General features: G+C 43.8%; 1 protein-coding gene across 3 annotated transcripts in view; it reads right to left on the bottom strand.

The window, feature by feature from the left end:
- The window catches only part of LOC139311797 (major histocompatibility complex class I-related gene protein-like), a 35656-nt gene extending 10466 nt beyond the window's left edge, over window positions 1–25190 (bottom strand). For 2 of the 3 annotated variants that reach the window (XM_070936312.1, XM_070936313.1), the window contains exons 1-6: window positions 25055–25190; window positions 15833–16108; window positions 13692–13970; window positions 12105–12386; window positions 11494–11595; window positions 10387–10419 (exon numbers count right to left, since the gene is read on the bottom strand). In XM_070936312.1, the coding sequence (XP_070792413.1) occupies window positions 10387–10419; window positions 11494–11595; window positions 12105–12386; window positions 13692–13970; window positions 15833–16108; window positions 25055–25106 (1024 nt within the window). In that variant the 5' untranslated portion in view covers window positions 25107–25190. The remainder of the gene's footprint in view (window positions 1–10386; window positions 10420–11493; window positions 11596–12104; window positions 12387–13691; window positions 13971–15832; window positions 16109–25054) is intronic. The other variant, XM_070936311.1, reaches the window with a different exon arrangement.
- Between the last annotated feature and the right edge of the window lie 227 nt (window positions 25191–25417).

Here is a 25417-nt window from a genome sequence, read left to right on the forward strand (position 1 = left end):
GACTTTATATAAAAAAGAACACCGCTGGGGCGGGGGGGGCAAAGCCCTACTAAGCAGGTATATACAAAAGTATGAAGGCAATTGCTTAACGCATTGTAAGCCACCCTGAGTCTCCGGAAAAGGGCGGCATATAAATTGAACCAATAAACAATAAACCACCGACCCCTGTCCTGGCCCATATCTACCTTCCCCTGTGGGTAGCACAGGAGGCCCACCCATGGGGTGCAGTGCACTCTCTTTTCGGGAGGCTTGTTCCCTTTTAGGTTTTGGACTGGTGAGGTGGAAGCAGGTGTCGGAAGTCGACCCCCCTCCCCTCTCCACGCACTTGACGGGTCCAAACCTGTTGCCCATGGTTGCCATGAGGGGGCGCCCCTAAAACTGGCCTCACCAAACCTCTCCCTTACCAACCCCATGGTGCTAGCACCAGGGCCTGTGGGATAACCCCACTCTTGGTCTTCATCCTCCGTCCACCGTTGCTCTCTCCAACCCTGAAACGTAGACTCCAACATGGGGGGTGGAGTTCTAGCACGGGATTCGCCTTGCCCCGTTAATGCAGAGCTATGCCACCAGTGGCCCAAGGCAGACTGCATTACCCCCTTCTCTATTTCCTCCTGGTTATCAGGTGGAGGGTCATCGGTTTGGGGCTTCCTTTCCTTCGACCAAACCACTCTTGCATTATTATTATTATTATTATTAATTATTATTAATTAAATTTATATACTGCCCTACTCCCGAAGGACTCAGGGTGGTGAACAGCCAAAAGATAAAATACACATAGTACAAACATTAAAAAAAACCATTTAAAAATACATTAAATACTTTGGCCCAGAACAAATTTAAAACACCCCAATTTATAAAACATGTTAGGCTATGGTATAAGTCTAACAAGTTGTTCAGGCAATATATGTGTTCTATCACTTTAAATGTATTCTGTAACTCTAAGATGTAATGCTGAGTAATTGTACTGCTGAGTCATTGTAATGACTAATGACTCCTGACTAACTGCTGACTGCAATTATACTAATTGTACTGTTGAGTCATTGCACTGCTGACTTCACTTATCTTAAGTGGATAATTACTAGTGTAAACTGTATATAAGAAGGAAGCCGAGCTATAGTCATTGTTGGACCTGCTCTCATCATTGCTTGAACTTGCTGCTTAACTTGCTGGTTGGAACTGTTATTGTTGTGTGTGAAGACGTGGATGGATATGCTACCATCATGATTTGTTACCAGCGTTGAATTGCTGTTTATTACCTACTGCTGTTTGTATGGTAAGAAGATATCTGTAACTTCGGACTGATTTGAATGGCTAAAGACTTGGATTGATTAAAAAGACTATGCAATTGTTTTCCACTACAAAGTAAAAGCTTTGTTAAACCAGTTTGTATGTATTGTATTCATTGCTCTCAGTACTGTTTCTCTGTGCACTTACTCTGCTGGTTGGTAATACAACAATATCCTTAACAAAACAAATTTAAAAGCAATTAAAGGGAGGTTAGGCCAGCCCAGCCTGCTGGAATAAGAATGTTTTGAGGGGCACGGCGGAAAGTGCGCATCACACTCCTTCATGGTTATCTCCTCCGTCACTACCGCATCCTCACTCCCTTCTCGTTCCATAGCCTCCGGTGCAATCACATGGGCTCCCTCAGCCATGGCCACCTACTGTCACACGCTAAACAAGTGGGGGAAAAGGAGAGCACTGACTTTCTCTCGGCTCTTCTGATCCGCGTCTGGGCAGTCCGCAACAACCAGGTATCAGGAAAAACCAAGCACAACTTTACAAAGTCAGCGCTGAGCGTTGCGACTCAGCAGCGCCTTTTGAATAAACCGCACCGACCGCACCCACACCTCACCCACATTCGTGCTTCTCAGCTGATCCTGGTTTCAGATGATTGCAGCGGGCCTTGGATTGTTCCGGCTTCTTCCGCGTTCGACATCGTAGTTTCAGAGACGTGACTCCCCTGACATGTTAACCTGTTCCGCAGCCTAAACGCGACTCGTAGTGACCACCATCACCAGTAATCGAACGTACCTGTCACCACCTCTAACCCGAGTAATGTGTAAACATCTCTCTCTCTAACATGGTCTGCGAAAGACGCTTTTGAATGCCTCTCCCCTCCAGCAAGTATGTCGAGCTGCAATCAGGCTTGACATCCTGATTCAATTAACGTGTTACTAATTTAACAAGTGCAATGATTCACTCAGCACCTATGGCAAGTTGCAAGGTGGGACAAAACTCACTGAACAAGTGTCTCACTTACCCACAGAAATTTGGGGCTCAATTGTGGTCTTAAGTCGAGAACTACCTGTATAACAGTTCATTAATTCTTCAGCCAGAGGGCACAGTTGACATGAATACATGTTACGATATTGAATTAGCAATAGCAATAGAACTTAGACTTACTGTATATACCACTTCATAGTGCTTTACAGCCCTCTCCAAGCGGTTCACAGAGTTGCCACCAACAATCTGGGTCCTCATTTTACCAACCTCAGAAGGATGGAAGGGCTGAGTCAACCTTGAGCCGGTGAAACTCAAACTGCCAAACCTCCAGGCAGCCAGCAGGCAGCAGAAGTAGTCTGCAGTACTGCATTCTCACCACTGCACCACCATGGCTCTTAAATCAGTGATGGCTAACCTTTTCCGGACTGAGTGCCCAAACCGCGCAAACGTGCTTGAACCCCCAAAATGCAATGCATGCGCAACCCCCGCACGCAGCCCCCGTGCATGCATGCATGACCCCCCTCCACATCCTGCCTTCAGGCCATGTGTAGCAGAGACCCTAAACCAGCTGGCTGGCAGAAGGCGCCCACACATGCGCGGCAGAGCTGAACTGGGCCATCACGGTCTTAAATGATTAAAGCCTATACAACAACACTGGTTAGGAATTAAAAATAATATGTTATTTAAAGCAAGAGTCCTTAAACCCCTGGGCCGTGGCCCACTACCAGGACTCCATCCTTTCAGGATCTGGCTGCAGAAGTGGCGTGCGAGCCACACGCGTGAGTAGTGGGCGAGCACTGTCATGTGTGCTTGCAGCTGCGTGCATGCATGCTTGCCCACTCCATGTGGGGAACCATCCCCCTCCCTCCCTCGCTGGCCCGCAAAACTAATGTAAAACGAACCATGGATTTGAGATTGCATTTACAATCATCAAGTGAATTGGGATTGGAAACGTATTGTAGACAGTGATTGGACAAATGATATACAAGATAGCACGTCAGCGTCACGATTCGTTTTAATGTGTGCAATGTTTAGCCGGAACTCCAATGAGTTGGTTGAAAATGTAGAAAAAAACTTCAGTTGCCATTTCCACAGGCTCGAGCAGAATCCGTAACATAATCAGAATAGTGTTCAGAGATAACATGGTATATACCAGTGATGGCGAACCTTTTTTTTGGCACTGAGTGGAGAGGAACATGCGTGCATATGCGCGTGTCGGAGTGCTGGAAACCAGAAGACCAGCTGGCCAGTTTTCAGGTTGTTTTTTTGGCTGTTTTTCAGGCCATGTTTCAAGCCATTTTCAAGCGGTTTTCAGGCCATTTTCAAGCCGGTTTTCAGGGCCATTTTTCAGGCCAAAAATGGCCTGAAAACGGCCTGAAAAATAGCCTCAAAACCAGCCTGAAAACGCCTGAAAACCGGCCTGGAAACCGCCTGGAAAACCACCTGGAAAAAGGCCTGAAAAATGGCCTGAAAAATAGCCTGAAAACCAGCCTGAAAACGGCTGAAAACCAGCCTGAAAACCGCCTGGAAAAAGGCCCTGAAAAAGGCCTGAAAATGGCCTGAAAAATAGCCCTGAAAACCAGCCTGAAAACGGCTGAAAACCAGCCTGAAAACCGCCTGGAAAAAGGCCTGAAAAATGGCCTGAAAAAATAGCCTGAAAACGGCTGAAAACCGGCCTGAAAACCGCTGGAAAAAGGCCTGAAAATGGCCTGAAAAATAGCCTGAAAACGGCTGAAAACCAGCCTGAAAACCGCCTGGAAAAAGGCCTGAAAAATGGCCTGAAAAAAAGCCTGAAAACAGCTGAAAACTGGCCTGAAAACCGCTGGAAAAAGGCCTGAAAATGGCCTGAAAAATAGCCTGAAAATGGCTGAAAACCGGCCTGAAAACCGCCTGGAAAAAGGCCTGAAAATGGCCTGTTTTCCGACACAACACTCGTGAAGATTGTATGCCATCTCTGTATGCCACCTCTGGCATGCGTGACATAGGTTCGCCATCACGGGTGTTAGGATATGGTTTGAGCCTAACTAGTTGTCCAGGCAATATAAGTGTACTGTAACTTTAATCTGTAAATGTATTATGTGACATTAAAGGTTTTCTTGCTGAGTCATGCTGTAATTAGGTAATCACTGGTTGTGAGGGTATTTAAGCAAGGTATTGTAACGTGTTCAGTTGCTGCTATGATATGCTGCCATTGTGTATGAAGCTGATGTGATATGCTACCAGAGTATGATAAGCTACCATAGTGTGAGGAGTGCTATCCATTGTGCTCTCATCGTTGGATGGATCTGCAACCATTGTGGTTTGTGAACCAGAGTGAGTTGTTATTCTAACCAACTACCGTTTGTGTGGTAAGAAGATTTTTGTATCACTGGACTGATTTAACTGGCAAAGACTTGGATTGATTTAAAGACTATGAGATTGTTTTTTTCTACTATAAAGTAAGCTTTTGATAAACCAGTTTGCACATCTCTTATTCATTGCTCTCAGCAACGTTTCTCTGTGCTCTACACTCTGCTGGTTGGTAACACAACAACAATATCCTTAACAACGGGTATATACAATTGTTAAAGGATTTGGATATTGAAGTGAAAGGAGCGATGCCAGTATTTGAAGATAATACAACATGTATACAACGGCAACAGGAGAGAGAGAATAAAAACCAGAAGCAAGCACATTGACATAAAATATTGTCATGTCAGAGAAGCAGCGAAAGAAAATACAATAGACCTAATTTATTGTCCATCAGAAATTAATTTAGTTGACCTCATGACAAAGCCATTAAGTATACAAAAACACGAGGTTCTTAATAAAACAACTTGGTTTAAATGCTGTCCAGCTATAAATTGGAGGGGTGCTAAGATATTGGATTTAATAAATGGATAGGCCAGAACACACAGTTGTAGTGGTTAGAAAGTGCTGACTCCTGCATGAGGCAATCTACGCTATGATTGGCTGCCTTAAGTATAAAGGGGGAGTTTCCCCCTTTTTTCCCTCCTTTTTTTCTTCTCTTGTCTTCTGTATACTTTTTTTTTTTTAATTTGATTTATATGCCGCCCTTCTCCGGAGACTCAGGGCGGCTTACAATGCGTTAAGCAATAGCCTTCATCCTTTTGTATATTTATACAAAGTCAGCTTATTGCCCCCACAAACTGGGTCCTCAATTTACCTACCTTAGAAAGGATGGAAGGCTGAATCAACCTTGAGCCTTGGAGAGATTCGAACCAGCAGTAATTGCAGGCAGCTGTGTTAATGACAGGGTGCTTAGACCACTGTGCTATCAAGGCTCCTGTTTTAATTTGCCTCATGATATTCCTGTGTCCCTCATTATCTTGCCTTTTTTTCTTTCTGGATGATGACAAAGACTGCTGTAAATTTGAATCATAAATATTTTTATTTATATAAAAAAATACACACTTGTCTCAGTGTTAATGACTTCATCTGAATAGGTACTATGCAATTCCTTGACAATACAACTGGCTCCAATGTTTTTCCAATCAGTTCATACTTAGAGAGCCTTTTTGGTGGGAGACCAAGAGGAGATCTAGCTGGCATCCACCAAGGCTCCTTTTCTCTCAAAATGCCTCTTTTTGATCAATACTTTTACGGAGCTTCCTGATCGTGTTATGGCCAACCCTTTCCTTTCTGCCTGCTTGGAAAACAAGAGCAACTTCAGGAAGGGGCGTGGCCGGCATCAGGCGATACGGTGTGGATTCTGAGGCTCCAGGAGAACACTGAAATCCTAGCTGATTTTGGGGATCCCCAGGGATCATAGCTGTCTTGTGGAGAGCGAAGAAAGAAGACACTGGCTGGCACAGATAGGGAATGAGCAAGTTCCCTGAAATGCCGGCATTAGTCTTTGACCCGTTGGCGAAGGAAGGCAGCCATTAAGGAGCTGTCACAAACCAGAACGGCCACGATCAGAAAGAGGGAATGTTGGAGTGGTAATTGAACGGAGTATTGTTACCAGGTGAGTAATTGGCCAACTTTCTGGATCGGGACTCCTTGTGCACGGTCTCTCATGCACTCGTCACGTCACGCCTGGACTACTGCAACGTTCTTACATGGGGCTCCCCTTGAGGAGCACCCGGAGGCTCCAGCTGGTGCAGAATGCAGCCGCGCGGGTGATTATGGGAGCGACATGGCGCTCCCATGTAACACCTCTCCTGCACGAGCTGCATTGGCTCCCGGTGGTCTTCCGGGTGCGCTTTAAGGTATTGGTTCTCATCTTTAAAGCGCTCCATGGCTTAGGGCCAGGATATTTGCAAGATTGCTTGCTGCTACTGATAACCTCCCACTGGCCAATACGCTCTCACAGACAGGGCCTCCTCAGGGTGCCATCGGTCAGGCAATGTCAGCTGGCGGCCCCCAGGGGGAGAGCCTTCTCTGTGGGGGCACCCACCCTGTGGAACGAGCTGCCTCCTGGAATACAACTGATCCCGGACCTCCGGACCTTCCGTAAGGCCCTGAAGACTTATTTATTCCACCAAGCCGGCCTAGCCTAAATGGTTCTTAATTGGGATTTTAAATTTTATAGACTTGGGGGTTTTAAATTGGGAAGCCAATGATTTAATTCTTTTTAATTATCTTAACTTTGTATTGTATGTATTTTTAATTTTGGCTGTTCACCGCCCTGAGTCTCTTCTGGGAGAAGGGCGGTATACAAATTAAATAAATAAATAAATAAATAAAAGGAAAAAAAAGTCTTTGACTGCTTGAAAAAATTGTAGCAGGAGTTTGGAGGCTAATTGGCACAGAAGGACTAAAGTGGAGAGAAAAAAAAAGGCGGAACTTTAAAAATCAAACCTAAAGCCCTGAAAAAAAAATCTTCCATTCGGATTTAAAACTGGATTTGGAGGGAAAAAATAAGACAAGGAAAAGAAGATAGAAAAACATTTTAAACAGTAGAAGAATTTAATGTGGAAAAGAAAAAGTGAATGCTTTTGTGTATTACAAGATGGCCACTTTGTTATGCAAAGGATTGTGAATCATAGAAAGACAGCTGCTGGCGGAGAGTGTGAGAAAGAGGTGTGAGAGTATTCATAGAGTTCTACCAAGATAAGAGAACAAAGGACAAAGACTGAAACGGTGCTGGCTCAAGTAAAGATCTGAATTGGACATTATTTAAAGGGGGGGAAAAGAACACTATGGACTTGGAAATTTGAAATATATGTAAAGGAAAAGAATAAATTTAAAAATCTCAATCTTTTAAATTGAAAATATGGAGAATTGGGAGGAGGAATAGGAGACATTGAGGAAGATGTTTCAAAAAATAAGAGAAGCATTTAAGGGAAACAAAGAAGCAGAAGATTGGTTAGAATGCAAAAAAAAGAAAGAACTGAAGAATGAGAAACAAAAGAAACAAAGAGATAATATTGGAGAAGAAATAATTGAAAATAAAGAAAAAGATGATTACACTGGGTTTAGCAGTAACAGAAGAAGAATGGATAAGGGAAAATACATCTCAAATAAGAAAAGAAGATAAATAAACGGGGAAAGATTGAGAAAGAAAATGAATAGAGTTAAAATTAAAGGAAAGAGGCTGAGTGGGAGATACAAGAAAAGGAAAAAGAGGAAGGTAAGGGAATGGGAACTAAGAAATGGAATTGTGGAGAGACTAAGGGAAAATGGTTAAGAGTCAGTGAAAATGTTAATTTGTTACTAAAGAGAATGATGTTAGTGGTAGAAATTATAAGTGAAAATGTTGTTAAATGAAACAGACCAGTAGGTGCAATGTGAAAGAAAGAATGATTTGGAGAAAGTATTAAATGGAGAGAAATAAGTAACATAAGCATTAATTGAAATTATGATGGAAAACTGAAGTTGAATGTAAAATTGAATGAAATTGACATGTTAAAAAATGATTTAAGTGTTATACTTGCAAGAAGTAAAGAAGAAAAAACATATTGTTAAAAGAAAAGAAGATAAAGGATTGGAAGATTGTTTGGGTAAAATTTTAAAGGGAAAAATAAAATGAAATGAAATATACTGTTTATAATTAAAAAGATAAGAGGAATTTTGTGAAATATACTTGATAAATGAAAGATCGGGGTTATCTGGACACCATAGTGGAAAATATTAAATTGAAGATGAATACAGCAATAGAGAGAGATGAGGAGAAGAGAGGTAGAATGGAAGTGGAAGGAGAGAGGGGGAAGGAAGAGTAGGGAGGAAGGAAGAGAAGGGAAATTAGAGTAGGAGAGTGGAAGAGAGGGGGGAAGAGAGGAGGAGAAGGAGAAGGGGAGGGGAAGTAGATAAGAGAAGAAGAGGAGGGAAAGAGAAAGTAGGAAAGAAAGAAAAGAGGGAAATGGTAGGTTGGAGGAGAAAGATTGCTGTACAATAAAAAAGATGAAATGGAAGAAAGGCAATCCCGAACAAACACAAATATATTAAGATAAAGAATGAATTGTTAAAGAATAAAAGAGAATAAATACGAATAAGCAGGAAAATTAGAATTTGAATTAAAAACAAAATCGGTTGGATAAATTACTAGAATCTAAAGAAGGGAAATTAATTTCAAAAATTTATAAATATTTACTTGAATACGATTTGGCAGAAGAATTGGTCAAAGGGCAGATGATAGCCTGGGCGAGGAACATAGGGCACAGCATACAACTGGAAGATTGGGAAAGAGCATGGGAAGATAATTATAGCATGTCAAAATCGGTAGCCTACAAAGAAAATCACTATAAAATGTGGTATCGATGGTATCTGCCACCCGCAAGGTTAGCAAAAATGTATCCAAATGTGAATCCGGCTTGTTGGAAATGTAAAAAAAACGCAGGGAACTTTTTACCATGCTTGGTGGCTTTGCCCAGAAATTAAGAAATATCGGAACAAAATAAGAACATGGATATTAGAAATAACAAATTACGAAATTGAATTAACACCCGAAGTCTTTTTACTAGGCATGATTAATAAGAATATTAGAAAGGACACAAAATACTTAATACTCCACATTATAACGGCGGCTAGATTAGCATTGGCACAACTCTGGAAAATAGATCGTTTGCCAACTGATCAGGAAGTAATACAAAAAATCTATATATGCGCAGAGATGGATAAATTAACCTTAGAATTACAGGATAAGGAAGACTCAAAATACTTTAAAATATGGAATAGCTGGTACCAGTGGATAAGTCAGAGGAGGGGGAATGGTTAGAGATGAAATTCAGGAGAAATCAATGTAAATAAACAACTGCACTGTCAGAGAGATATAGAAGGAAATAAGTCACTGTGCGTATGTATATATGTATATATAACATTAGAAAGTAGTCAATAGATGAAGTTGAGCACTATATATGTACTGTATATGTATATGTAATTTGTATGTTTGATTAAGAGAAACTTGTTAGTTTTTCTTATATTTGTTTTAAATGTTTTTTTTAAATACGAATAAAGTTTGTTTTTAAAACTAAAAAAAAAAAGAATTTGAGGGCGAATGAAGATGTTGTTTATATAAGCAAGCAAAGAAATATTGAGATATGATTAAAAAAAAGGGAAAAAAGAAAATTGTGGCAAAAATTGTAACTGAGTAAAATGTATTTGAATTTGATAAATTGTATAAGATAAGATATGGCCAATACTCTGTTCAAAAAAAATGTGGGTGAATGTGGGGGAGAGGTGGGGGGGGGACAAATAAAACTTGATTTAAAAAAAAAGAAAAGAAAACAAGAGTTTAAAATTCTTTTAAATCAAAATTTTAATCTGTTTTAAATTATTGGAATTTTTTAATTGTCTCGGGCTAAATTATTTAATCTGGTTTTAATTATGTCTTTTAACTTTTGTATCTATGTATTTTATTTTGTGCCTGTTCACCGCCCTGAGTCCTTCAGGAGTAGGGCGGTATATAAATCTAATAAAACAAAACATAAAACAAAACAAACAAAGAAAACAAGAGCAATTTCTCAATCGGAGGGATTTTCAACTCAGCCGGGTCTCCTCACTGTTTCGAGTGTTTTTCTTATCAGATGTTTCTTCTCTGGGTTTCCGTTCACAGGAACAACCCAGCCCATCCTCCTCATCTTCTCGGTCCTCTGCAGCGCTATAAGCTGCTCAGGACATTTGGATTCACAGGAAGATATATACACTCCTCAACTGATGGAGCCTCTCATCCCTGCTCTGAGTGGGAGTTAATATGTCAAGTGGAAAAAAACCACTCACTTCTTGCTGCATTGTAGCCATCCTCACGTTTTTCTGCAAGGAAAAAAAACAATCCATGAAAAAAAACAATCCGGCAGAGATCATCCAATCTCTCCCTCTGTAGGGGAAAAGCCCCAAGAGAGGTCTTCACAGTTGCTGAGTCACAACCTCTCGTAGCAATAAATAAGACACAGAAAGATCTACAGCAGGGGTGTCATCGTGTCGTCACGTCGTGGTCACGTGATGTATTGCGACTTTTCCCCCCCTTTGCTAAACTGGAGGCGGGCATGGCCAGCGCGTGACGCATCCGCAAGCTTGACACCCCTGATCTACAGACTACAAACATCTGATTTCCCCCTGCCCCCCCGCCCCCGGGAGAGAGACCTGCTGCCTCTGAGATGGAGGAGAAATGGGGGAAGCGAAAGCACCCAATTTTCATTGGAATCTTTATCTACTGCCCTTTGACTAAAGCTTTTGAATAAGACAGAACTGTGATGCCTCTTCGCAGCTCAGAAGAAGACAGGGAATAACAACCGCCTGCTCAAGCAGGAGACCTTATATAGGGGTGGGCTGCTGGGGGTTCGCAAGCGTTCGGGAGAAGCTCTAGCTAAGATTCTGTGCAGTTCGGAGAACCCCCAAATCCCACTCCTGGCTGGCCCCACCCACCCCGCCCCTCCCAGGAGTCCCCACACAGCCTGTTTTGGATGCAGGTAAGTGCAGGACACACGTGGAGGCAAGGGGAGGGCAAAAAACGGGCCTACCGGAAGTTCGGGAAGGCCGGAAACGGGCCTAGGGAGGCCGTTTCTCCCTCCCAGAGGCTTGAGGAAAAGCCTCCGGAGCCCGGGAAGGGCAACCCCCCCCTCCCTGTGCCGTGGTGCAGGAGGCCAACTAGGCCACGTCCACCCAGCAACCAGGCAGAGAACCCCTTGCTAAAATTTTTGATGCCCATCCCTGACTTTATATCATTTTAGACAAATGGTTGTTCAGTCCCTTCTTCGGTGTTGGAGCATCCACAACTTCTGAAGGCAAGAAAACAGAAGGAAGCCCAGAATCCCCCCCCCCCCGGGGGAAAGATTTGAGAGGAATCTCCCTATTTTCCTTCAATCACCCAAAAAAAAAGATACTTACTGAAGAATACCAGGAGGATCCCAGCAATCACACCCACCAGGACAAGAGCAGCCATAATGCCGACGATGATGAGCTCCAAGTTGGCTTTTGAATTGGTTAATTCTGAATTGAGAGAAAGAGCAGATAATTGAAGGAGAACCACAAACAATCATCCCAATTAAAGGAGAAACTTAATGCAGCCCAAGGACTGGAAATTCCCAAAATTAATAAGTCTAAGGGTTTCATGTCCCTCTAACTGTAGCATGAAGACCCCTTGCTAGAAGACATGTCCTCGTGATGCTGCCTTCTTCTCACACCAGCCCAGCATGAAGGCAGCCGATATCCCTCTTTAGTTGTTTAGCTCAAAAACAGCAATTTGCAATTTTGTGACTCTCAGCACTTTATAGAAAGAAAAACTTCAAAAACACAATCATGTATCTATATCTATCTCATCTCTATCTCTCTATCATCTATCTGTCTCTGTGTCTATCATCTATCTATCATCTATCTATCTATCTATCTATCTATCTATCTATCTATCTATCTATCTATCTATCATCCATCCATCCATCTATCTATTATCTATCATCTATCCAATCAAGCCTCGGGTTGCCCACAACTGAGCCTCTCACCCTTCAGTTCCAAGTCCAGAGGCTCCTGCAGGCTGTCATGCTCCACGTGGCACCGATAGCGGCCTCTCTCTTTGGGATCGATCTGGATGCTGAGCCAGTAGTGGTAGGTCCCATCCGCATTGGGGGCCACAGACCCATGGAGGGTGTCCTGCAGCCAGACCTCCCCATCCCTCTTCCAGGAGGCATCAATCTCCCTGGGGTAGAAGCCATCCACGCGACAGATGTGCGTTTCCATCCCATCCTCGGCCTCCGTCCTGCTGCTCATTGTCACTACTGGGGGCTCTGCAGAAAAGACACCACCAGAATTAACACTGAATTTCCACACCAGCTGATCGAAGAAATAAATTCGTCTTTGATTTGTGTCTTTTTCCAGAACTGCCTGGAAAATGTACACAATTTTAGCAAAGAAAAAAAAAACAGAGCTGCTGTAAGGTCCAGCCTCTCCCCCTTATTCAAGAAAGTAAAGATTCTTGAAACTTTGTATTTCAAAAGGAACCTTTTATTGAAAAGAGGTGAAAGCAGGACAGAATCAAAGCAGGCTCTGAGGTCCCTCAGGGCATACAACTAGGATAAAGGAAATTAGAAACCCTTCCCAACAATCTGGATGTGGATTCAGCCAATCCGCAGATGTGAAGATGTTATTGTACCAGCCACTCTGAGAAAGAGTTAAGAGAACTTTCTCAGGGCCATCTTCCGGGCATTGCAGTCCACATGGCTCACCCTCCCCTTACATTCCCCAAGAGCAGGGGTGAAATCCAGCAGGTTCTGGAGAACTGGTAGCGGAAATTTCGAGTAGTTCAGAGAACTGGTAAATACCACCAGCTGGCCCCAGAGTGGGGAGGGAATGAAGATTTTGCAGTATCCTTCCCCTGCCACGCCCACCAAGCCACACCACGCCCACAGAACCAGTAGTAAAAACAAATTGAATTTCACCACTGCCCAAGAGGTGAGAAATTTGCAGGCATCTAAGGTGCCAGGCAACGGTTATAAATCAGGTGAAAGGTTATACTAAAAGACAAGGCAAGAAATAGGATACATAGAAAGAAAAGAGAAACTAAATGTGTCAAAATCCAAACTTCCCCCTCTTTCTCACCCCGCTTAGCACTCTAGGCATCTCTTCACCTTTGGAACTGAAATGCTACAAAGTGCTACCCTGTGATTAAGGAGCAGAGGTTTAACACTTGAGTGTAAGATCTTCGTAAAAGCTGCCTAGAACGGGGGTTTGGGGAAGAGGCTTTCTGGCTTGGCAGCCCAGGGGGAGGGGAAGAGGGAATAGTTCTGTGTGAATGACAGACACGTGTGGGAGTCCGCATAGCTCCATTTGCAAGAGCAGTGGATGTACATGGCCACCACTCGCGCAAATGGGAGCTTCACACGAGTGCTATCCGCCTGCGCAATTGGAGCTTCACGCACGAGTCCGAGCACCCGCTGCTTACACAAGTGGAGCGGCGTGTCGCACACTCGGGAGTTCTGGGAGTTGAAGTCCACACATCTTCAGATTGCCATGGTTACGAAACAGTGGCTTAGGACCTCATCTCATCTAATATAAATCCAGCACTGTTATTTCTCCTCCCCCAGGGCACGCACCTGTGCTCGGCAGCATCGCCTTCTCCCTATAGGACAGGTACTTCTTCAGCCATTCAATGCATTCCTTCTCCAGGTAGATTTTATTTCTCTGGGACCACCGCACATTATTATCCCATTTCCTCTTGGTGATCTCAGCCAGGGGGTCAGGAGCCACCCAGCTCAGGGTCTCCTTATCAAAGGTGAGGAAGGTCTTCCCGTCGTAGCCATATTTCGAATAACCTCCTTTGCTCCTGTTTCCCTGGAGTTCACAGCCATAAGCCGTCTGCCATGTGTGAAACCCTGGGGAAAAAAAAGCACAAAAAGGGGTGAGGAAGACCCTGGGTATCCCCCTCCCCAGAAACCCCCACAAAAGAGGCTCACTTTCCTTTCATTCCCACCAAACGTAGGCAACCACAACACCAGGAAGGTGGGCAACCACAACACAACTATTGCTTAATAGTTATTGACAGTCAAACCTTTCTGTCCCCTGAGATTGGATGGCCTTCTGTAAAGCTTCCACACATTGGATCTTGTCCTACCTCCAGGCACTTTAGAGAGCAAATCTCCTCCTCCTCCTCCTTCTTCCTCTTCCTCCTCCTCTTCCTCCTCCACTACTACTACTACTACTACTACTACTTCTTCTTCTTCTTCTTCTTCTTAATTTTATTTATTTATTAATCTGAAGTGAATCAATCAGAATCGAGCTGGAAGGGACCTTGGGAGGTCTTCTAGTCCAGCAGGAGACCCTATACCATTTCAGTTAAGTGGCTGCCCAGTCTCTTCTTAAAAACCTCCAGTGACGAAGCACCTACAACTTCTGGAGGCAAGCAGTTCCACTGGTTAATTGTCCTCACTGTTAGGAAGTCTCTCCTCAATTCCAGGCTTCTTCTCTCCTTAATTAGTTTCCATCCACTGTTTCTTGTCTTGCCAGCTGGTGCAAAAGAAATGGACTCCCTCCTCTTTGTGGCAGCCCCTCAAATACTGCTGTCATGTCCCCCCTAATCCTTCTTTTCTCTAGACTAGCCACACCCAAATCCTGCAACCATTCTTCATGAAAGAGGCAGGCAGTTAAGAAATGTGAAATATAAATAAATGAATAAATGAATTCATTCATTCGTTCATTCATTCATTCACCCAGCCGCCCTTTTCACACAAAGCAACTCAGGGTAGCATACAGCAATCGGTCAAATATACAGACCAGGAGTCTACAAACCTGGCAACTTTGTGGATTTCAGCTCCCAGAATTGAAGTATTCTAGGCTGAGGAATTCTAGGAATTGAAGTCCACAAGTCTTAAAGTTGCCAAGTTTGGAGACCCCGATATAGACAATAATCATTTTAAAATACAAAAAGGATCATGATTAAAAATGAAAAAAAAAATTTAAATGCCGTACTTTTCAGAGTATAAGACGCACTTCTCCCCCAAAAAAGAGGGTGGAAATGTTGGTGTGTCTTATACACCGAATATAGCCATTTCTGGCCTCCCGAAGCCCCGCCCCGTGCATCCTGTTTTTGCAAAAAAAAACAGGCCCGTTTTTCGCAAAAATGGGGCGTGCAGAGGCCTTGGGAGCATCTTATAGTCCGAAAAATATGGTATATAAACTGCACGGAGAGAGTAAAAAATTCAACCACAATAGAGCCATCTCTTCCCTAGGACAGCCTTCAAAGAACTGTCACCTCCATGCAACCATTTATCCAAAAATACATTTAAGGCAAGAAATGTTGCTGTTGGGCTTAAGACATAAAGGAGAGGGAGAGAGAATTACTGGACAACAGAGAATAGTTCTTGTGAGGAGCAAGACCAGCGTCTCCCTTTCTTTATTGGATGAGGGGCTGCCCTCATTCTTCCTCCCCTATACCCCACATGCCCCCAATATGCAAGAGATTAAAAGAAGGAGGAACCGCTACTCACTTCCTTCTTCATTTAATGCCTGGTGGGCAACTGTCTCGTTTTTATGACGTGTGGACTTCAATTCCCAGAATTCCTGAGCCAGCCAGACTTCTGGGAGTTGAAGTCCACAGGTTGTAAAGACGCCATACTTGTTCACCCCTGTTCTAATCCAATTGATGAATACAGGTCTTGCAGACCGATTATTTCTTCACAGATGATTTATGAACCGCCACACCCCAGAGCCCCCAAGTGTCGATTCCACCTTCGCTCACCTCTAGTATGCTTGTAGCGGTTTTGAACATGTCTCAGGTCTACTTGCAACACCTGCTGAGTTAAATTCAAGATTTTGCTTCCCTCCTTCCAGTATCTGGGATCCTCCTTCTCCACCTCCTCCATCCAGGACACCTTTGGCACTTTCTCCTTCTCCTGGCTGTCATAGTAAGTGATGATCTGATCATCCACAAAGCCCACCGTGATGAACCGGGGCAGCCCCTCACTGGGTTCGGATACCACCAGGTACTGATATTGCAGAGAGTGCTTGAAAGAGCCTAATAAGGAAGAGGGAAGATGACAAAACAGGAGATCTTCAGTTCTGGACATTTTTTCAGGCCTGCCCCAATCGGCCCCCTCAGGAAAACAAGACTCTTGGATTGAATCAAAAGAAATTTTACTGAGAGAAACTGACTGCAGTAAAGTCAGGCAGAATCTGAAGTTTCCACACAAAGCAAGAGCAATTCTTTCAGTTTCCCAATCCCAAACCCCCCACCCCCCATGATCAGTCCACTGGCAGCCAATGTGATGCCAAAAAGATGTTTTGAGAACACTGAGGTGTCAGGCACACTCAGGGCACGAGGGCCTTGGAACCTGGCAAAAATCTGCTGGGAAGGATTCTATCCCGTCTCCAAAGACTGTCTCCTTCCCTAATTCCCAGGCACACAGCAGAAGTGGAAAAATCCCAAGTATACCCACCCGCCCCAGCATAATGGCAGGACACCATGGTAGACCTGACACGTTCCTCCAATCTTCACACAGTGGCCCTCAAACCAGAAAGCCATCATCTTTGTGCTTCAAAGGCTTTACGATTCTGTCTCTAAATCTGGGACATGCAGATTTTGGCTGATGGTAAAGCCAAGCTAAGACGACTCTAGTCAGTGAGTGGCGCTCTCTGAGCTTGGTTGTTTTTCTTGCAGATGTTTCGTTAAACAAACTAGGTAATGTCATTGGGTGGGGATGGGACAACTCACTTGCAGCCAGGTGGGTGTGACTCGGGGTGGTATTCACTTACCTTCACCACCAGTTAACAAATGCCTAGACCAGCAGTCAGCAACCTGTGGCTCTGGAGCCGCATGTGGCTCTTTCACCCCTCTGCTGCGGCTCCGTCATTCAAAATATGCGTCACAACCGCTAATGTGCGACACCCACCGGCATTTGATTTATTGAGCTTTTCAACCCCCCAGTAGGCCAACCATGGATAAATCCAAGAAAAGAAAAGTTTCAGAAGAAAGCAGAACGTTTAATTCAACTACATATGCTTGTTTTGTGGCCACTCAAGAAATAGGCGCGGGAAGGGTTTTGTGGCTCCCGTTGTTTTCTTTTCTGTGGGAAACGGTTCCAAATGACTCTTTGAGTGTTTAAGGTTGCAGACCCCTGGCCTAGACACACCCAGTTCCCACAACTGTTCATTATAGATTTTGTAATTTTGTACAATAAAACAGCTTCATGTGGGAAAAACAAATGCAGTCTTTTGTGTCTATGTTATGCACCATATTAAGAAAACCCCTCAGAATGTCCCTTCTGTGGGAAAGAATGTGTTGACCCTTGAGGAAGTGGGGTGGGAGGAATTTCTATGTAGTTTCAGCCAGGGTGGATTTGATTTAAATCGAGTTGATTTAAATCACAATTTAAATCATGATTTAAATCACTAGTAAAAAGGCTTGATTTAAATCAACTCGATTTAAATCATAATTTTTAAAGAGCAACTGTCATCTCTGCTACTCCTTTGACCCACTGTTGACTCACCGATAGTCCCAGTGTGGCAGAATATACAGCCTCATGCTACATAACTCAGCTCCATTTCATGCTGAATAAACTAAATTATTTGTGTATCTTAAATAGAAAACTATCTTACGATAGATTTTTACCCCAAAAGTTTTTTATTAAAATAAATTCGATAAAAATCAAAAAAATCCGATTTAAATTTTAAAAAATCTGATTTTTTTTGATTTTTTTAAAAAAATCATTGATTTTTATCTACCATGGTTTCAGCCCATTTTGTGTTTTCAGTACACAATCCTTAACTGTGACACTGAAACGACAGAGGTCCTCTTTTCCTCCACAAGGTGGCAGCCCCAACGTGAGTACTGTCAATTCTACACTCAAAAGCAGGATCAAATGTTTATCTCTTCATTTTCACTTCATTTGCATTTAATATGCAAATCTATATTAAAATTCCAAACATGGAAAAACAAGGACGGTCTTACAAGAGGATTGAGAAGGATGAGCCAAGCTCAAATTAGTATGTTAATGGATGCCACCGGATGCCACTGCTTCAAAGGAGATCAAAGCAGGATGGAAGGAGTGTATTGGACTGGGAGATTTCAACATCCAGGATCTTTTAAAACAGTGTTTCTCAAACGACAACTTTAAGACACGTGGACAAGATCACAAGTTACAGCCAGAGGAGAAGCATTTGCAGAAAAAAAAAAATATCAAAAGTGATCAACAGCTGGCTCACATTGAAAAGATATGTGAAAAATAAAGAGAGAGAGAGGGAGGGAGGGAGGGAGGGAAGGAAGGAAGGAAGGAAGGAAGGAAGGAAGGAAGGAAGGAAGGAAGGAAGGAGTGACTCAATTCATAATACTATTTTCTTCCTAATGATTCAAAATGATTCATCTCAAAACAGCTCATCAATCCAGAAATGTCTACGGTGGAAACCAACATCTTAATGATTTTCTTCCGTGGTGAAATGAAAAATTCACCGGTTCTGTAGGCATGGCTTGGAGGGGTGGTAATGTGACTGGGTGGGCGTGGCCAGCTTTTTTGTTTTTTTTTTTAACTTTTAAAAGCATTTTTTCTACAACCTTAAGAGGTTGCAGAAAAAAATGCTTTTAAAAGCCTCTGATGATCAGGCAACTCCGCTGGGATCGTCAGAGGCTTTTACGTTTTACATGGGTAAAACGAAGGCCCAGATGGTTGGGAAGCAAGAGGCTGATTCTGTAAACCGCTTAGAAGCAGGGATGTCAAACTCTCAGCCCACGGGCCGGATGCGTCATGTGCTGATCACAGTCATTCCCCGGTTTAGCAAAGGGGGAAAAAGTTGTGATTCGTCACCTGACGACGACATGACGACGTGAATTTGACACCCCTGACTCAGAAAGCACTGTAAGCAGTATTTAAGTCAGGGGTGGAATCCAGCAGGTTCTGAAGAATTGGTAGCGGAAATTTTGAGTAGTTCGGAGAACCGGCAAATACCACCTCTGGCTGGTCCCAGAGTGGGGTGGGAATGGAGATTTTGCAGTATCCTTCCCCTGCCCTGCCCACCAAGCCACACCCATCAAGCCACAGAACCAGTAGTGAAAAAAATTTGAATTTCACCAATGATTTAAGTCTAAGTGCTATTGCTATTTTCTTTTACCACCTTCATCCCTTTCTGCTCTATGGCTCTAGTGAACTGAAATATTAGCCACAAAAACTTGATATTTGATATTTTGATTTGATATTTAAGATGCTACCAAACCTTTGGATCTCAGTCGCAAATGACAAGGCTGAAATGACCAAAGCTATTACAGGCAGTCCTTGACTTATAGCCCCAACTGAGCCCAAGGTTTTGGTTGCTAAATGAGACATTTAGTAAAAGTGAGTTTAGCCCCATTTTATGACCTTCCTTGCCACCATTGCTAAGCGAATCACTTCAGTTGTTAATAATGCAGTTTTAAAATAAAACTTTACTTGTTAGAAGATCGCAAAAGGGGATCACATGATCCCAGGACACTGCAACCAGTGTCTCTGAATTTGGCTCAAGAGACCACGGGGATGCTGCAATGGTGGTTAAGTGTGAAAAATGGCCATAAGTCACTGTAAAATTGAATGGTCACTAAGCGAAGCTTGCTATGTCGAGGACTACCTTTATCCAGCTAAGAATTTTTCCCCTGGGGGACCAAGAAGCAATGATTGCTTATTGTTAAAAGAATTTAAAAGGCAACCAAAAAAGGCAATTGCTTTGTTTGAAGCCAGGTGAGAAGAGGCTAGACGGTGTTAAATAACAATTTAACCTCCCGTCTGGACTACTGTAATGCTCTCTACATGGGGCTCCCCTTGAAGAGCACTCGGAGGCTCCAACTGGTCCAGAATGCGGCCGTGCGGGTGATTATGGGAGTGACACAGCGCACCCATGTAACACCTCTCCTGCGCGAGCTGCACTGGCTCCCGGTGGTCTTCCGGGTGCAATTCAAGGTGTTGGTTACCATCTTTAAAGCGCTCCATGGCTTAGGACCTGGGTACTTACGAGATCACCTTTTGCTACCGATAGCCTCCCACCGGCCAATACGCTCCCACAGAGAGGGACTCCTCAGGGTGCTGTCGGTCAAACAATGTCGACTGGCGATCCCCAGGGGGAGAGCCTTCTCTGTGGGGGCACCTGCCCTCTGGAATGAATTGCCCCCGGAGATACGGATGATCCCTGACCTACGCGTCTTTCGCCATGCCCTCAAGACTTGTTCCAACAAGCTGGGCTGGCCTAAACATGAATTTTAATGGTTGTTTTAGTTTTTTAATAATATTGGGGCCAAATTATTTAATATATTTTAAATTGCTTTTAAAATTTTTGTATATGTGTATTTTAGTGTTGGCTGTGCATCACCCTGAGTCCTTCGGGAGAAGGGCGGTATAAAAATTTAAATAATAAATAAATAAATAAATAAATAAATAAATAAATAAATAAATAATGCCCTTTATTAGGCAAGGCCTCAGGCCATAACAACAGCAAACACCCATTACAGTAGGAACGAATGAACAAGGCAACAATTTCTGTCACAGCTGCTATATATACAGCAGCTGTCAAACAGGTGGCCACGCACTCATTTCTCCCACCGGCCAAGCTGTCACTTCACAGCCAATAGGCAACACTTCCGTGTTGCTGGGCAGAGACATGGCTACATATGCCACAACAACAAATCAAATCAACAATATGAAAATACTCTGAAACAAAAGTACACAATCTCACTTTAAAAGTAGTTCCCCCCCCCATGATAAGTCCATAAGGTCGTGAGGAGTTGAGCTTGGCTTGAAAGGGATTTTTATCCTGAAGAGGGACCAAGACAACCTTGGCAAACCTTGAAAAATTCAGCAGGGACAGCTGTACCTTTTCCAGTGGTGGGATTCAGCCAGTTCGCACCTATTCGGGAGAACCGGTTGTTAACTTTCTAAGCAGTTCGGAGAAGCGATTGTTAGAAGAAATCTTATTTTGTTTTTTTCCACTTTACAGGGCTAATCCTGTAAGGAAGGCAGGAAGGAAACCTTCTGGTAGTGTTTCTAGCCTAAACTTTATTGCCCTGCTTACAGAAACTGCCTCTCTGGTTTAACCCTTATTACATTGTACCAGCTAAGGCGAAGCGCACATTGACATGAGTGACGTTGAGTTGGCCATGCCCACACGGTCACATGACCACTGAGCCACGCCTACCAAGCTGGTCATTAGGGCAGAGAACCGGTTGTTAAATTATTTGAATCCCACCACTGACCTTTTCCTAGTTCTGATGGCAGGCTAAGTGGATATCTCAAGGCTAGAAGCGACATTCTGAGTGTCAGTTTTGGTTGCCATGGAGACGTGGTTGCTAAGAGTCGACATGAAATCTGATCTCGCAAAATCAACCAATTAATTAGTTTGGAAGAAATCCAGCTGGACCTGAGGGCGGGAGAAGCAGCAATGGATGGAAACTAATTAAGGAGAGAAGCAACCTAGAACCATGGAGAAATTTCCCAGTCAGCACAATTAACAGCTTGCCTCCAAAAATTGTGGGTGCGTCATCATTCTTGAGGCGTTTTTAAGAAGAGATTGGACAGAAATTGCCTGAAATGGTATAAAGGCCTCCTGCCTGAGCAGGAGGCTGGACTAGAAGACCTCCAAGGTCCCTTCGAACTCTGTTATTCTGTTATAAGAGCTGAGGTGGCACAGTGATTAGAGTGCAGTACTACAGCTACTTCAGCTGACTGCTAGTTCAGCAGTTCAGCAGATCAAATCTCACCGGCTCAAGGTTGACTCAGCCTTCCATCCTTCCGAGGTGGGTAAAATGAGGACCCAGATTGTTGGGGGCAATATGCTATGGTGTAAGCCGCCCAGAGTCCTCGGAGAGTGGGCAGCATAGAAATATGAATAATAAATAAATAAATAAATAAATACAACAGTTTCAGAATACGTTCGTGAAGATTCTCGGTTACCCAGGTAAAGTTTTTGGGAAGTTGAGTCATGGCAACTGGTCTTCGTTTATTTTCCCATCGGTTAGAAATGTTTGCTGCTTATCCAAGTGTTAAGGTTTTCGTGCAGCTCAGACTCCGATAAAGTCAATGAAACTCTGAACACGAGGCACTGATATGAAACTGATAACCAGTTTTATTTTTGGCCAAAGCAAAACTAAGCAACCTTATCTCTCCCACCTTAAAACAGTCAGAGAAAGAGAAAAGCAAATGCGCGCGGAAAAAAAAACCTTCTTCTTATAGTTTTACACCCAGCTTGCATAGAACGTCATTGTGTTAGAAACCTAATCTCTACCCATTATAATCATGATTTTTGTCAGTTTTGTCAGTTTCCTTGTCAAAACAAGGAGCCTTACAGAAGGAAAGGAATACATTTTCTGGCATCTAGCCCAGAGCTTTGCTATCTTCAAGTAAGATACTTTCTGCATCTTACTTCTGCAACCCGACAAGACAGACATAGAGTTCAGAGGATAATTAGAACTGCAGAAAAAACAATGGTTACCAACCTGCCTTCCACTGAGGACCTGTATACTGCACGAGTCAAAAAGAGGGCTATGAAAATATCTATTGATCCCTCACATCCTGGACATAAATTGTTTCTATTTCTACCCTCAAAACGACGCTATAGAGCACTGCACACCAGAACAACTAGACACAAGGACAGTTTTTTCCCAAACGCCATCACTCTGCCAAACAAATAATTCCCTCAACACTGTCAAATTATGCACTAAGTCTGCACTACTATTAATCTTCTCATCGTTCCTATCACCCATCTCCTCCCATTTATGACTGTATGACTGTAGCTTTGTGGCTTGTATTCTTACCAATTATATTGTTTCCTAGTATGATTTGATTGCTTATTTGTACCCTATGACTATCATTAAGTGTTATACCTTATCATTCTTGATGAATGTATTTTATTCTTCTTATGTACACCGAGAGCATATGCACCAAAGGCAAATTCCTTGTGTGCCCAATCACACTTGACCAATAAAGAATTCTAATCTAATCTAATCTACAACAGGCAAAATTCACATTTTGCATTTCACAGCGAGTTACTTTAGCTAGGCTACTTGGCCATTAACCTGGAGGCTTTCTCTTTGCAAGTTGTGCATTATGGAGCAGGGAATCAAAAGCTGAGTTAGGTTTAAAACTGTGTACATGCTCTAATCTTTTCCCAAGTAATTTCTTCCATCTGAGCTGGGTGGTTGTGTGACTCCATATATGTGATTTGGGATGAATAAGCTTCCATAAATATCCTCTGGGGTGAATAGGCTCATGAGAAGAAGGAGAGTCAGAAAACTTTGGGGAAGTTTGAAATCCTATTTCCTTCCCCTTTTTAAGTGTAAGCTTTCCTGGTGAACCTGTGAACGTGGGGTCTGAAAAAGCTTGCTTGGAAAAGCAGCAAAACGTTTCCAACCAAAAGGAAAAGCAAAGAAGTCCAGGTGCCATGAGGGCAGATAACATTTTCAGAAGTGGCTTGCCCTTGCCTCCCTTCTTCCTAGGAGAAAGAAGAGTTTGCCCCCAAAGTCATCCAAGCAAGCTCGAGGCAGGACACGTGGCCTCCCAAGTTCTAGCCTGGTGCCTTAACCACAGGGGTCTGTCTCCTAACTTGGCAACTTTTAAGACTTGGGGACTCCGACTCCCAGAATTCCTCAGCCAGCATTTACGACTTGGGGACTCCGACTCCCAGAATTCCTCAGCCAGCATTTAAGACGTGGGGACTCCGACTCCCAGAATTCCTCAGCCAGCATTTAAGACGTGGGGACTCCGACTCCCAGAATTCCTCAGCCAGCATTTAAGACGTGGGGACTCCGACTCCCAGAATTCCTCAGCCAGCATTTAAGACTTGGGGACTCCGACTCCCAGAATTCCTCAGCCAGCATTTAAGACTTGGGGACTCCGACTCCCAGAATTCCTCAGCCAGCATTTACGACTTGGGGACTTCGACTCCCAGAATTCTTCAGCCAGCATTTAACACTCGAGGACTTCCAACTCCCAGAATTCCTGGCTGGCTGAGGAATTCTGGGAATTGAAGTCCATGGGTCTTAAAAGTTGCTAAATTTGGAGATCCCTGCACTAGATCACCCTGGCTCTCTCAGACGCTGAGGTAAATCAAAAATAGTCTCTGAAGAAAACCATGGAAAACCAGAGGGAAGTGCCCCTAGGAGAGGGGTCCCCAAACTTGGCAGCTTTAAGACTTAGGGACTTCCAACTCCCAGAATTCTCCAGACAGCATGGGAATTCTGGGAAATGAAGTCCCCGAGTCTTAAATGCTGGCTGAGGAACTCTGGGAGTTGAAGTCCCCAAGTCTTAAAGCTGCCACGTTTGAAGACCTCTGCCCTAGGGAGATTTGATCCTGTATCTGGACGGGGTTAATGACACCGTTTCCACCCACCCACACACACTCACACCGCTCCAACTAAAAGACTATGCAATTGTTTTCCACTACAAGTAAACGCTTTGTTAAACCAGTTTGTATGTATTGTATTCGTTGCTCTCAATACCGTTTCTCTGTGCACTGACTCTGCTGGTTGGTAACACAGGAGATTTGATCCTGTATCTGGACAGGGTTAATGACACCGTTTCCACCCACCCACCCACCCACACACACACACACACACACACACACTCACACCGCTCCCTTTCCCCCAGAGAGTCTTGCCTAACTACGTACACAACGCGCGATCCTTTGTCCTGGATCTGTTTATTATGATAACAAGCTGTGCCGGATCAGGAGCCAGGCGGATCCGGACTGGGCGAAGAAGATCAACATCTTACGACGGCAAAATAAATGATTTATTCCAGAATCCAGCGCTGGGGGAGTAATGGGATCTATAACAACAAATCCAAGTGAGCGCTTCTCCTGCAGGAAGGCTATCCAAGGAGACGTTTTCTCTGCGGGATCTTCGCCTGCGTTCACCCGATCGCTCAATAACGGGGAAGGGGGAGATCTCCTGAATAAATCCCCAACCAATTTAGGGTCTGCAAACCCCACGCAGCCCCCCCCCGAAAGCGCTTACCGGAGGAGCCCCCCAGCAGGAGCAACGCCAGCAACTCCAGCCAAAGCTCCATTGCGTTCCCACTTGCGGATTTCTCCTCCTGCTCGCAGGACTCCGGAGACAGACTGAGAGACGTGGAAACGGTTTACCCTTTGTAAACCGCAATTGCTCCGCCCCAAGAATTGAGTAGGCGGCTATAACCACAGGAACGAAAACAAAAAGCGATTGCTGTGAGAGAAACGAAAGCTAAGAAAAATCCGCAGGGCTTGCAAAGGAAGAAACGCGGGGAGTGGAAAAACGGGGGGGGACCTTCCTGGGCTTGCAAAGGGGGGGGGAGAATAAATGGGGGAGCGCTAGGAAAATTGTGGGGGAGCCCTGCCTCAT

This window comes from Pituophis catenifer, unplaced genomic scaffold, assembly GCF_029215685.1.
Source record: "Pituophis catenifer annectens isolate HBS135680 unplaced genomic scaffold, rPitCat1.0.hap2 SCAF_2, whole genome shotgun sequence".
Taxonomy (NCBI): domain Eukaryota; kingdom Metazoa; phylum Chordata; class Lepidosauria; order Squamata; family Colubridae; genus Pituophis; species Pituophis catenifer.